We start from the raw sequence: 15,246 nt of genomic DNA on the forward strand, positions 1-15,246 counted from the left end.
GACAGATAAGCCTGCTTGCCCTCATCCAACAATACATCAATAGGTTTCCCTTCATTAAAACTTGACCATGAAGAACAGCTCAACACATGAGATTTTGACAGCTGGTGGTTTTTAAAACGTTTGTTAGCCCTATGCCAGTTTCTGAATCCCTTATCAATAAATTCTGGATCAGTGTGACCTTTGTTTGCTGTACCATTAGAGGAGAAGAAACAGCAGTAAAAGGAAAATGCTGTGTCCTTTGATGGGCTATATTCTAACCACCTATACTTTTCATACCAATCGATCTGAAAACTTCTTTGTTTATTCCCTATTTTACTTCTAGGAAACATGCTCAGTCTAGGCTAATAAGGACCTCTAGATCACGGAGACTGGCGTTCTAATCTATTTTTTGGAATATCACAGACTGGGTCATCAGATGGAATGTTTGATGGCTTTGAATAGGAACTACATTGATCTGAAAGGGAGAATCATACGATTGAATTAAAACATAAAGGCCCGGGCTATTTCAGTAGAGTACACGTGACAAAGATTACAAACACTGTAGACGCTGCACTGGGCACGCCTGACGTGGCCGCTTATATAGGTCAAAGAATTTTCTAGAATAGTAGTCGGAGGGGGAGGGGCGGACCAGTGGTAATGCGGTGCCGCAGTAGTGGGGATGCATGCTGCGAGCAAATTTGGGCTTTCTGTACATTTGTAGAACATCTGTATTATGCAATTTGGCACTTATTGCATAATACAGCAATCCATACTTTAAAACTAAAAGCGTATCATGTGATTACATCAAAACACAAAGCCACTTTTTTTTTTTCCCAGACATTAGGGCAGGGGTCAGCAACCTTTTAGAAGTGGTGTGCCGAGTCTTCATTTATTCACTCTAATTTAAGGTTTTGCGTGTCAGTAATCCATTTTAACGTTTTTTAGAAGGTCTCTCTCTATAAGTCTATATATTATATAACTAAACTATTGTCATATGTAAAGTAAACAAGGTTTTCAAAATGTTTAAGAAGCTTCATTTAAAATTAAATTAAAATGTTGGTCTTACGCCGCCGGCCCGCTCAGCCCGCTGCCAGCCTGGGGTTCCGTTCACCTAGGCCGGCAGCAGGCTGAGCGGGGCCTGCGGCCGGGACCCCGGCTGGCAAGGGGCCGGCAGCCAGAACCCCAGACCGGCAGCAGGCTGAGCGGGGCTGGCAGGTGGGATCCCAGACCAGTAGTGGGCTGAGCGGCTCAGCCTGCTGACACTCAACCTGCTGCCAGTCTGGGGTTCCGTCCGCCGGCTCCTGCCAGCCAGGGTCCTGGCTGCCGGCCCCGCTCAGCCCGCTGCCAGTCTGGGGTCCCGGCCCTGCCCACATACAGTGGGTACCTACCTTCTCCCTGGTTCTAGCCTATTCTCTTCCTCTCTCTCTCTGCACTGAGCTGAGGGTGGGAGTTCACTGAGCACAGGGCTGGGGGTGAAGGAGCAGGCTGGGGGTTGGGGTGTAGGGTCTGGCCAGGAGCTAGAATGAGGGAGGGGACTCAGGGTTGGGGCAGGATGTTGGGGTGTGGAGTGCTTACCTGGGCAGCTCCCGTTTGGTGTGAGGGATGCAGTGGGAATATGTGGGGGGTGGTGGTGCAGGAGCTCCCATTTGGTGCAAGGGATGGGGGTGGGAAGGTGGGGGGTGCAAGAGTCAGGGCATGGGGTGGGGGGGCTGGGTATTTGTGGGGGGTGCAGGAGTCAGGGCAGGGGGCTGGGGGTGTGTGAGGAGGGTGCAGGAGTCAGGGCAGAGAGCTGGGGGCATGTGGGGGGGTGCAGGAGTCAGGGCATGGGGGCGCTGTGTGTGTGTGTGGGGTACTGGAGTCAGGGCTTGGGTCGTGGGGGGTGCAAGGGTCAGGGCAGGAGGCTGGGTGTGTGTGGAGGAGCTGGGGTCAGGGCAGAGGGCTGGGGGTGTGGGCTGGGGTCCTGGGGGTGTTCCCAGCTCCCTGCCCAGAGCGGCTCATGGCAGGGGGCTGGAGGGGATATGCCCTGATTCCACCCCCCATCCCCACGGCCCCGTCCCCACCTCTTCTCTCCTCCGAAGAGCAGGGAGCGCACTGTGACTGGCTCCGCTTCTCCCCCTCCCTGGCAAGGGCCATCAGCTGATCGGGAGGCAGGGAGGGAGAGGAGGAGGGGCAGGAACCCAGCACGCTGGGCGAAGAGGCGGGGGAGGACGGAGCTTGCCTGCTCTGCAGCAGCAGCCACCAGCAGGACCAAGTTTCTTCACCCTGCCCCTGCAGGGGGGTGGAGAAGAGCGGGCTGGGGCGGGCAGGATTTTTAATGGCACGCTGCTGCCTGCCGGGGTCCCCATTAAAAATCGGCACACGTGCCATAGGTTGCCGAACCCTGCATTAGGGTATGCCTGGGCACACCCGGTGCGAATGCCTATGCACAGTCTTATCAACCACTCTGAGACTTGATCATCTTGTACCAGCATGGAGCATTGCTTATACCAGTGCATTGCTTTTAGCTGCTGCTTCCTGATCACAGGCTCATAGCGAGGTTGCAAAATATACAGTCTTGGCTGACTAAGACAAATTCTTATTAGACAGAAGGAGAAAGGAGAGGCATAGGAAGGAGAAGAACAAGGTAGGGAAGGGGGAGGGAATAAGACAAAGTCTTACATCCCAATCACCAGCTGGGATGTAACCAAAGCTGATAGAGGTGGCAGTGTCACCGGCTCCCTTTCTCTGGCTCAGTTTGGGGCCACGACATCCTTCAGCATCAGAATAAAGAAGGCCCAGGTGCCAGGAGATGGTGGCGGTGGCAGCCATGATGGTGAAGTTTGCTGCAGTAACCAGTTATTCTCCCTAAGTCCCTTTCTGTAAGGAACCCAAAAGGGAGTTACGGGTAGAATGGCCCATCCCCTCATTATTTTGTCTGCCAATAGGCCTAATTGCTGATGCACCAATTTTGATTAATTGATTTTGGTTCCATGCTGTTCTTGTTTACCAGGCATGATCTTAACACAGTCCTTGAGTTACATCAGTGAGCTTTTTTATTTGGACTAATTCAGTCTTCTTTTTGTCTCCCTTTCATACCTTTTCCCATTAACATTTTGCTATGACAGTTTATTTTAACATCTTATAAACTTACACTCACTTTTTGCAGTTTAGTTCACAATTAGGGTACAATTGTAGGTTCATTACTACAACAGGCTTTGCCTTCAATTAGGAAGAAATTATGGGTTTTTTAACATGTTTAAAATCCTAGCATTGACCATGAAAGTTGTAGTTTAATGTGTGTGAGCTGGTGGAGGTAAAGCTTAAGGTCCTTAGTGAGTTAATGTGTTAACTAACAAGTGTTAAAAACACACCTTGTTCCTAGTGAAGATAAGGCCATAGAGGGAAGAGGTGTGTCCCTCCAGCCACACGCCCACTTCATGTCTCCCGACTGGCAGAATGACTTACTGAGAATCTGCTGTTTTGTTGACTCTCTGTATAAATACTTGTGCAGTGTGTGCACGTACACATGCACACGCCCTCCCTCCCTCCCCCAACACCCGTGGTTTGCAGACTTGGAGATAATGCTGAAAAGGTCGACTTCAAAGTCTACTGGAATTTCTTGTGGTAATTCCATGATCTTGTTGGGGATGTAATATTGCTGTGTAAAACAGCTGTTTCCCTGCTATATATCCCCTTCTGGTTTCACGCACAGTTTCCCACCTCCAATCCACAGAGCTCCCACCATCCAAACTATACTCACTGGTGTTTCCAGGGTCCTGGGGGAGGAGTGTGTTTGATTGTCTAGCTTTCGTATTATCTTTTCTGCTTATGGGTATATTTAGCAGGTATGTGTGCAGTGATCTTATTATCCTACCCTTTTGACTTTAGTGGAGATACTCTGGATTTAGACCCAAGAAACTGAGGTCAGAATCTAGCCCTCAGAGAAGTATATTGGGACTAAGAGTCATCACTTAGGGCTAGTCTACACTGCCATGCTAAAGCGCTTTAACGTGGCTTGTGTAGTCACAGCAGAGCGCTGGGAGAGAGCTCTCCCAGTGCTCTAAAAAACCCACCTCCACAAGGGGTGTAGCTACCAGCGCTGGTGCACTGTTTACACTGGAGCTTTACAGCGCTGAAACTTGCTGCACTCGCAGGGTGTGGGTGGGTGTTTTTTCACACCCCTGAGCGAGAAAGTTGCAGCGCTGGAAATTGCCAGTGTAGACAAGCCCTCAGTTTCAGCCTGTTTCTGTAGCATTGTACTCCAGTCAGCAGGGTTCAGTTCAGGATAGTGTTTGGCTCTAACCCATGCTAATCCCCATTGATTAGAGGTGAGAATTGATTGCATGTGCATGCAACTTCATCAAAGCTCTCTGCTTGACACGACACTGTGAGACCTGAAACAGAAATGAAAGTATGTTTAAAATCAGTTACGTGCCTTTCTGCCTTTTGCTATTTGAGGCATTCCAAATAGTTAAACCTTACACTTATGTAAGTTCACCTTCATTGTGCCTACATCCCTGTACACTGAGGGGGCAATCTCAATAAAATAAAATCTCAGCTCATCTGTGAGGTATCTTTCTACTGAATTACTCCAAGTCCTTGCTCTGTGTTTTCTATCAATTATCTCTGGGATAAATGCCCATTTTGCCAGGTATTAATGCTCTAAATCACTTCTGTTTAGTTAAGCGTAATAACTGCTTTGTGGTTTAGTACTGGATTATATGTTGCAGTTTGAAATGACACGCGCACACACGTAAAAAGAAATAAAATGAGCAACTGCTTTTTGTTTTCCTTCTCACGCCACGAATACTGTGCTCAGGCAGATGTCCTCTGCCAGCTGCTGCAAGCCTACCTGTATTGGTGCCATGGCACCGGGAAATGTTTATAGCTCCACTATAGTGGAAAAAGAAGGAAGTAATGAGAATGAGTCGGATCTCAAGGCGTGTCTGCAAGTGAGGAAATTCACACGCCTTTTTGTACTGGAAGGTGGAGTGCAAATGTCTCTATTTAAAAAAGAAGCCTTATGCCAAAGGGGAGAGTCTGTTACCTATCCTATGGTGCTGTAAGTTGCTTTATATCTGTTGTCTTGCTATACAGTATCATCAGGCTCTAGCCTGCCATACACTAACTGTCCATTAGGACCCTCCTGACGCATACTAACCGTTTGTTAGGGCTTGTTTACACTTAAAACACTACAGAGGTACAGCTACATTGCTGTAGTGCTACAGTGAAGACACTGCAATGGGAGGGACTGTCCCATGAGCGTAGGTAAGCTACCTGCCCGAGAGGAGGCAGCTAGGTGGGTGGGAGAATTCTCCCGTTGACCTAGCACTGTCTACGCTGGCAGTTAGGTCAATTTAACTTCGTCGCTCAGGGCTGTGGATTTTGCACACCCCCTGAGCGACATAGTTATACTGACTAATTTCCTGGTGCAGAACCAGTCATTTTAGTGTGTTTTGATGTACCCCTGCTTTGAAATGGGTCTGTTTGTTACTGTTAGTGCACAGCAGCAGGGTCCACATGGACAGGTAGTGCACAGCACGCTAGGATGGGATAGTCACACTCCAGCTTTCTGCAAACTACATCTTCATGTAGAGAAGCCCTAGATGAATTTGTACAGGGATAGATAGAACTAGACTGAAAGCAACATGGAATTACAAATTTCAGTCAACCCTGTGTAGTCAGCTGGAGTGTTTGTCTGAAGTAATATCAGGAGTGCTTTGAAATAAATAACTTGTCGTTATCTGGGTTCTCTAGTAGTGCAAGGTTTGAATGCATCACTGCTTAACGGTGAGCAAGTTTAAAGAAGAGTCAGTATCCATTATCTGTAACCTTTGTGATAGACTCCCAATAAAAAAAATTATATTCATGAAAGTGGGTCGGAGGACTTTCTTGTTGGACACTTCATCTTACGGTGGCATAGTTACAGAAAAATAAAAATGCCATATGCTAATCGAGTGTAGAATTACTAAAAGGAAATGCATCTGGTTGGTGGGAAAGGAGGGAGACTAAGCAAAAACAGGAGATTGCTTTTCAGAGGGTTGTGACCTTGAGGGATTGATTATAATGAATGCAGTGTTTCAAACCCTCTTTCTACCTTGGAATTCATGCATACTGATGGAAAGTTCACTGACAGTGATGTGGCTCTACTGTAGAAAATCATACAGTAGCATCACCTCATCAGTGGTTGAAAGCTTTCAGAATGTAAACAAGGAAATATATTTTACACAAACCAATATTAAAATTTTGCCGAAGTTAATTAAATCATTCATGGACTTCACTTTAAAATATAACCTTAAAAAAAGTTTGATATACAGGAAACCATGTTGCATAGCTTATTTGTCTTCATTAGAGATCCCGAGCCTGAATCGCCACTTCTTCTTCGAGTGCTTGCTCATGTCCATTCCATATTAGGTGTGTGTGTGTACTTGCCACATGCACCAGTGCTGTAAGTTTTTCCCTCAGTGGACTGGTTCTGGCGCTCTCTGGAGTGCCATGCATATATGTGCTGGGGTGGTAGGTGGGTCTTGAAGTGGGCTCGACAGCTCAACGGGAGTTGGAGCCTGGTCACCGTCTGGAGGGGAGGAGCTGCCTCACGCAGGTCTTTTCTCTCCTCTGGTTCTCTTCTTTTTATGGGACGTAGGAGAACGCCCCCTCCTGGCCTTTCTTTGCTTTTTAACTGGTACCGGAGATGGGGGTTGGTGCTAGTGGCTCGCTCTGAGGTTGCAGTGCTTGGAGCAGAGTCTGATCTCTTCGGCTCCGAGGCTGGTGTGAGGGCCGACTCCGTAAGGAGCGCTTGGAAACGAATGTCCTGCTCCTTCTTGGTCCATGGCCTGAAGCTCTCGCAAATGTGACACTTGTTGCTCACGTGGGTTTCCCCTAAACACTTCAAGCAGCTTCTATGGGGATCACTGACGCATACGTTTTTTTTGCAACAGTCACAAGGTTTGAAGCCCGGGGACCGGGGTATGCCCTGTCCCTAGGTTGTGTCCCGTATGGGACTAACTAACTATTTCTAACTTAACACAAAGGGAACTATTAACTATACAACTTTAAACAACTATATACAACAAATTCGCTACTAGACACAGTAGAGATAGGAAACCTTGCCGAAGCAAGGAGAGGTTCCTGGATGGTCTCTGGCGGCCAGAAGGAATTGAGGGAGGGGGGAGCTCGCAGCACCCCTTATACCGGCATATATGCGTGCCGCTCCACTCTGCCTAGAGCCGGTCCCCTATGGATACCACTGGGGGAAAAGCTTCCGGCACCGATGCATGTGGCGAGCACACGCACCTACAATGGACTGGACATGAGCAAGAAATCTCAAAGAACAATAGTTATGAAAGGTAACTCTTTTTCTTGGACATTGTGCTGTCATTTACACCTACGTAAAATGCTGTCAAATCTGAATACCCTAAAGTCACGCAGCAAATCATTGATAGGTTTGGCACTAGCCCTGATTCCCAGTCCCCTGTTCTCTCCCCTAAACCAAACTCCCTCTATTTGACTGTTTTAAATTAAAAATGTGACCACATATTGAGATTCCTCATCTCATTTTTTTCATGAAGGCCCCATTCTCTCTGATAACGTGGATGTGAGTTGAATATTTGTAAAAATTCTGGTGCAGTTAATTTTTTTTTAATATTTAATTTTCAATCAGTGACTGGTTCAGTACCTGCATTTACATGAATGGAACTGTTTTCTCTTGTGGGAAGGATAACTATGGGCATGTCTGTATTACAAAATTAAGTTGACTTAAGTTACGTTGATGCACAGCCACCACAGTAGTTAAATTGGTTTTGTATGTCTACACTAGCTCCTTCTGTTGGTGGTGTGCACCCTTACCAGGAGCACTTTTATTGGCTGCTAGTGTGGGGAACTGTGGAGCACTGACAGCCAGAGCCCCACTGGGCTGATGGCAGGGTTCCTGCTTTCAGCCAACAGGGGCCGACAACCAGAACAGTCATCGCAGTGTCTACACTGAGGCTGCATCAACCTAACTATGCTGACCAGAGTGCTACACCTCTGGAAGCGGAGGAGTTATTAAGTCGGTGCAATGGGTGACTTACATCAGCGGGAACAACATTGTATTGTAGACGCTTACAGAGTAGTGTAGTGTAGACCAGAGTAGTGTAGTGATGTATCATTGTATTTTCCAGCAGGAGGTTGAGCCTCAGGCAGATTAGGCTAGGCAGATTAGGACTGAGAAGGTTCAAGTCCCATTTAGGAAACATTTAGGGAGCCACCCTTTCTCCTTCCAGAACTTTGCATATTCAACACAAATCTGTGGGATTTTTTTCCCTTACTGATGCCTTTTAAAATAATCAAGTGAATGCTGGTATTTGTGCTTTAGCTTGGGGTGGATTTCACTGAGACCCTGCTCTCAGTGCCTGATTGAGAACAAGGGAAATATTTAGTAATAACACATGGCATAGGAAGAGATGGCAACAGCTGTTGCTGACAGCCAATTTCTCTGCCTACTGAGAAGCCAAGATAAATACTTACCAGACCCTAGCAAGGGGGTTCTTCCCCAGGAGTCCTAGTATCTTGGTATGGGAAAACTGCATAAAGTGAAGCAGGGGGAAGGAGAGGGTGCTGCTGCTTCTCCTTGTAGAGCAGCAGAGGCACAAATGCCAACTTGCTAGAGAGGTGGTCAGGCTAGCATCCTCTTTCAGATGCAGGGAGTGCTGCCTCTGGGTTGACTGCTTTGCAGTTTAGATTCTAAAATAAACGAACATCAGGGGCAAAATTCTGCCCTTTGCTACACTTATGTATTCTCCCCCCCACCCATGGGGCCTGCCTAGGGGGATGAAACTGAGGAATGATTCTGGGCAGAAAGCTTGCCATTTCAGAAAACCGAGGAAAACTTAATTTAGCTGACAAATGCAATAATTGCTGTAGAAGAGAGAAGAAAGAAATGCCTGTTGAATTTTTCTATTTATTTGCTACTAGGTTCAGTGTTCATCTGTTCTTTTATATAATGTAAAACTCTTGTTGGACTACATTGCACATTTCTGTAAAAAAGAGAAGTTGGCTAAAAGACTCCCAGGTTTTCATTAAGATAGTGTTGTCTGCCCATGTTTGTTTAAATCATGTTTTTTCTTGTTGTAAATATGGCAATATACCCTAGGAAATCGGAGGAAAAGGATGTCCGGTATTACATTCTGTAAAGAGAGCAAACATCCTTGTGAGTTGTCTCCCAAAAAGGCAGAGAAAAATGTTGTTCTTTGTGTGTTCTTGTGTGCGTTTATTAATATTCTTGTTCCCTTAGGCCCACAACTAACTGACTTTCTCCACATTCTAAAAGTTAGCTTAAAGATTGCAGCAAAAATTTTATATTCATAAACCTATTCTGAGTGGAGGCCCATTGGCTTCAATGGACTCTGTACAGACACAATAGTTTGCCTGAGCGTTGAAAAGTACAAGACAGGGCCTTGCTGTGCCCAAACCAGGAGCTACTATCTCTTCGGAACTGACTGGTGTTTGCCAATTATCGGTATGCATCAGGGTGGATTTGATTTAAATCAAATTGATTTAAATCACTAGACAGGAAGACTCGATTTAATCATGGATTTCTACATAAAAGTGCATTCTTGTTGGTCGTTATAACCTGAATACATATTCTTCACAACTGAGAGATAGATGTAGGTTTCATTTTTAGAAGGTACACACTATAAATTTCTAAAGTGATTTATTAGAAAATGAATGATTTTTTGGCTATTTCATTTACCAAAGGTAATTGAAGTAGATATTTATGAAGTCATTGGGAGGTGAACTATCTCCAGTTCAATAGGTTAATCATTAATATTTGGAAAATTCTTTTGCCATGCTGTATTAGGAGGAGATCATCACCAGACAGACATTGACATTGTTTTATTTAACTAAAACAACAATATTATGTATTCTGGATTTTTTTCTTCAACAGCAAACATATAATATTTTAACAAAACAAGCATATGAAATTTTGAATTTAAACATTCAAGTTTTTTAAAATCTGGTTTGTTTTTGTTAAAATTGTTTTTAACTAAAATAGTTAAATAAAATATTTTAAAAAACAACAACAAAAATTAAAGCGACTATGTCAGCCAGGTCAACATGAGAAACTTAAAATATTGGCTTCTGCAGCTAACTCAGTCGTCTTCACCTTCATTTTCCTGTTTGTTCATAATCTGGAAAAGAAAAACAAGCTTTCCTGCTTTTTCAGGTCCCAGACGATTTCTCAGTTTGGAATTAATTAGTCCAAAGGAAGAAAATATTCTTTCTACACCGGCAGAAGAAGCTACTGCTGTTAAAAGTGAGATTATCACTTCAACAGTCTCTGAATCCAAGCGCTTAAGTGACTTCCACCAGTTCACTGGTTAAAACATCATCAGCAAACATCTATTTCTTGATTGGTTCTTATTCCCAAACTGGGTCTCTTTTACGGCCTGCTGCCATTATAGGTTTTCCCTTCTAGTGAGAGAATAGTATGGTAGATCTCAAATCAATGAAGGCTACACCCAAAAAGACCTCAAGACTTCTGGAATATGTTTAACTTTTGTTTGTACTGTCTATCGCTCCCTTCTCACATTTATCTCCAGACTTCTTCTTGTCCAGATCTATTCCGTCCCCAACAATCTTCTATTCATTGAACTTTTTGAAACTTTGCACTTTTAGAGAGAGGTAAGGGATTGACTCGGTGTACACAAATTTGCAGAGGGACGGTAGGGTTGAGGTCTGTTATTTCTCACCTCTATTTATTTATTTATTTATTTATTTAAAAACATTTTTGCTGTTAACAAGCATGTTATCTCTGGAGACACAAATCCACAGTTTGAGAACTGCAAAACTAAGCATCTCTGATGCTATCTTCTAGACTGAGCACTGAGTCCCATTGGTCAGATAGAAAGATTAACCTAAATAATCTATACAGAAGCCCCTGGAACCCCATAAGATTGAGTCCCTCATCCATGAACTATTGGAACTCATTTACAAAACTTTTCTTCAACATTACATGAATATATTGTCTCATACTATAGAATTAGAATGTATAGTCCCTATTCCATGATGAGATATCTTTGAGCTATAATGTATCTTAATTAAAACCATCTTCAGATAGGTTTTTTCCTCAAAAAGCATTTTATCGAAAAAATCTGATTTAAATAAAAAAAATCAATTTTTTTTTTAAAATCAATTGATTTTTATCCATCCTGGTATGCATACCAGTACGAGTACCTCAGTTACTCGTAAATAGGCCCTGCTCCGTATTTTAACAATATAAGCTCTGTGCGCCATTGCTGTCTGTTGCCCACGCAATTAGGAGTGCTTTTACCATGTGACCTCACACATTTTGGAGCTGTTCTTGTGGTTTAGAGTAGGGGTTCACAACTGCTGTGGGTCTCCTGCTGGTGGTGTCACTTCACAACCCTTTTTTGAGAAGTCATACATGAACCAATGAAGTTCGCTGTAAATCAGCAGTCCCCATACAAACTTGAATGTGAAGCTGCTCGCACTGGCTGGTATAACTGAAGGTTCAATATTAGAAACCACTTTCTATGTTGATTTAAAACAAAAAAGACAAGGAAAGAAGAGTTGCAGGAAATCTTACATTCTGTCCTCCACTCATCGTGATGTGTTTACATACCACATCAGTGCCTGGTATTTGAAGATCACCCACTGTTTTGAGACACTTCCCCCCGCCTCCACTGCAATACCAGAGCACAACAGATGTGTTCAGAATGATGTCCCCAACTCTTGAATTTCCTTGCTCTTGCTTGTTATTTCAACTTGGTTTTAGTTACTTGCATCCTGTATACATAGCACACACTCCCTGCTGTCCCTGCTTGCTTCATAATCCCTCTTGGTACCATTTGTATCATGCTGCAAGTCTAGTAGAAGTACTTCGTTGAGGTTCCAACACCGTCCTTAACTCTGCCCCTGGCAAAGAGGGGAACTTAGTTGCCACAGGAAAGAAATTTTAGTCTTCCCAGTTGTGTGTGTCTGTGACAATCACATGACCTTTTGTTGCATGATATTACCTGCACCTACCTTTCTTGCCTGTGTAAAGAGTATGGGTTCTCCTAGGCCTGTTTTAAGAATGGATGGTCTGTTCCATATGCTCCAGGAAGACCTGGAAAAAGTATATCTTCATCCTGTGTCTGGAGTGTGTCGTCTCTGGATGACATTGGGACTGTGAATGGAGTGAGATAAGGAGTGTGCTGGTGGTAAGGGGAAGGTTTTTGTGTAGGCCCTAGGGTGTAGATCACATGAGGTATAGTCTGTGGGAAAGGCGTGAGTGGACCTCACTCACAAATTAGCAGGTGGGTTTGCAGTGTAGAGTCCATTATCTTGAGGATAATTGCAATGTGTGTTCCTTTGTTCAAAGCTGCATGGGAATGGTAATCATTAGTTAAAAGGAAGAGCTAAAGTTGCTGGGGGAATTTCAGCTGAATAATTCCAGTGGAACATTCTGACTTCCTGACTTTCAAACAATTGAGTTCTTTCCTTTTAATGACAATATTTCAATCATACCTTTGTACAGTAAGTCCTGATCCTGCAAACACATGCTCACATAATTTTGCTCACATGGCTAATCCCACTGATTTTGATGAAACTGTGTAGTTGAGTGAAGTTAAGTGCAAGTGGATTATTTATTTTTTTATTTTATTTTATTTTATTTTATTTTATTTATTTATTTGTGGTGCTTAGGAGCCGCAGTCATGAACCAGGAGTCTCATGTGTTAGGTATTGTACAAACACAGAACAAAATGATAGGGCCCGCCATCAAGGTACAAGACAAGCAACGGATATGGACAGGAAGACAAGGTCGTACAAGTCAACAAGAAAATGTTGTCTAAATAGACACAGGTAGGGGAAGGGGTAGTACACACAAGCAGAGTGAACAGTGTGATGGCGGAACAATAGTAGTATAAATTGTTTTTTGCTTTTTGGGGTTTTTTTGGGGGTGGGTTGAAAAAAAGAGAAGGGCAGGGGCACAGGGCAGGGGAAGAGACAGTAGAAGGGGCAGGTGTGGAGTGAAGCTGACACAAAGAGACTGTGAGAAGGGAGGAGTAGGGTTGGAGCAGACAGCCAATCGGCGCAGAGCAGAGACAGAGAACAGCCTCTCTAGCTTTGATAGGAATATCCAAAAGTCACAGCTTTGGCTGCTTTTGGTCCTTCCAGTGTTAGCAGAATCAGGGTCATAAGATGTTAGCTGAATCTGGTCCAGAATTTAAATTTTATAAAAGCTAGGATGATAGAAATATTTCTACAGATTGTTTGTTTGTTTTTTCTTTAAATTTCAGTGAAAACTTTTTTAAAAAAATAATTCCTTGCAGTGTTTGAAACCCAAACATTGCAATGCCCAGACTCTGAAAGTGAAACTATAAACAGAAGTGAAACTGGCTTAATGATTATTCTTTGTTCAAGAAAAAAGAAAAGGGGTACTTGTGGCACCTTAGCTCATGAAAGCTTATGCTCAAATAAATCTGTTAGTCTCTAAGGTGCCACAAGTACTCCTGTTCTTTTTGCGGATACAGACTAACACGGCTGCTACTCTGAAACCTATCTTTGTTCAAGGTGAAAGAGGCAATAAACAAAATAAATATAAATATGACTTACATTGTGACAAGTAAATTGGAATTTTAAAATTCTTCCACTTTTTCTATACTCTATGGTGTTATTACTAATATAAGTAAAACAAATGTTGGCTGACCATGTTCAACAGTATTCCCTTATTTTTATTAGATCGGGGAATACAGTATTTCTAATTCAAAGTGCTCAGAAATCATGAGTCAGGAGCCAAACAATCCTGAGATTGAGTGATTTTAAAAATCAGGAGACTTTTTAAAATTTGAGTTCTTTTTATTTGCCTTTAGCCTTTAGGGTTCACACTTTCAAGTTTATGCTCTGCAGCCATGAGGGCTAGATTTTTTTTTTTTTTTTTAAATTAACGCTGAGATTCTCGTGTAATCAGATGTTTCTAGGAGCTGGGACTTTAAGGAAAACACCAAATATTGTGAACCTTGCAGTAAAATCATGAAAACTGGCAATGTTGGGAATAGGAAGTGAATCAGTCCTCATGAGCCTTATTTGATGTTCGGAATTGGCAGAGGTGGAGCTGTGGCTTTCTTACACTGGGAATACTGTTTTGAATGTGCCTGTCATTTTGTGCAATCTTCTGTATATTAAAAACAAAATGCTTGCTCTTCAGAAGTATCTAATTGAGCCAAGTAGATGAGGGACAAACTTCACCAGAGTCAGGGAACAGTCTGTCTCACACAAGCACACCTCTGCTTGCAGATCCTGCGCTGACATTGCGTATTTTAGTGTTAGAGCTTCTTTCACACAAGCAAATTTTAGTCTGATAGATTCCACATCCTAAAAAGAATAGGATGACTGGAAAAAAGTAGGTTTCAGAGTAACAGCCATGTTAGTCTGTATTCGCAAAAAGAAAAGGAGGACTTGTGGCACCTTAGAGACTAACCAATTTATTTGAGCATAAGCTTTCGTGAGCTACAGCTCACTTCATCGGATGCATACTGTGGAAAGTACAGAAGATCTTTTTACACACACAAACCATGAAAAAATGGGTGTTTACCACTACAAAAGGTTTTCTCTCCCCCCACCTCACTCTCCTGCTGGTAATAGCTTATCTATCTATTTCATGGTTTGTGTGTATAAAAAGATCTCTGTACTTTCCACAATATGCATCCGATGAAGTGAGCTGTAGCTCACGAAAGCTTATGCTCAAATAAATTGGTTAGTCTCTAAGGTGCCACAAGTACTCCTTTTCTTTTTGGAAAAAAGTAGTTAAATAACAGAGGATTTAGCTACATGATAAATTTACGCCTGTGTAATCTAAGAGGTGAATTAAGCTAAACGGACAAAGACTCTTAATTCAAAATAAGTGTGTCCATACAGACATTTGTACTGGTTTAACTAAACTGGTTTAAAAATTGATTTTAAATTGAACCAGTGCAGCTTCCCTGTGTAGACAAGGCATAACCGTGGTTGCATAGTGTAATTACAACCTGGAAAAAGTACAGTATGCTATGACAGTGGGGTATTACGTTTTATTCTGAAAAGTGAACAGTATAGTACATCTTATTCAGCAGAAAAATGTTCAGAAACGGATGCATTCATTGGTGTGATGAGCTGGAAAAATGTGCATCTTCCTAAGTAAATGGCAACTGCTTCCCACCCAAGTCTGAAAGGAAGATAATTATTTCTTTGCTGTTAAATCAGTTTAAAATAATAGGATTAAAGCTGTTTGACCCTTGCCTTGCTCTGCAAGTAAAGAATTTAAAA

General features: G+C 43.1%; 1 protein-coding gene across 1 annotated transcript in view; it reads left to right on the forward strand.

Moving 5' to 3' along the window:
• Positions 1-4,823: 4,823 nt before the first annotated feature.
• The window catches only part of MYO10 (myosin X), a 231,681-nt gene continuing 221,258 nt past the window's right edge, over positions 4,824-15,246 (forward strand). Inside the window, exon 1 of the mRNA XM_077808706.1 lies at positions 4,824-4,910. Coding sequence (XP_077664832.1) covers positions 4,824-4,910 — 87 coding nt within the window. The remainder of the gene's footprint in view (positions 4,911-15,246) is intronic.

This window comes from Eretmochelys imbricata, chromosome 2, assembly GCF_965152235.1.
Source record: "Eretmochelys imbricata isolate rEreImb1 chromosome 2, rEreImb1.hap1, whole genome shotgun sequence".
Lineage (NCBI taxonomy): Eukaryota > Metazoa > Chordata > Testudines > Cheloniidae > Eretmochelys > Eretmochelys imbricata.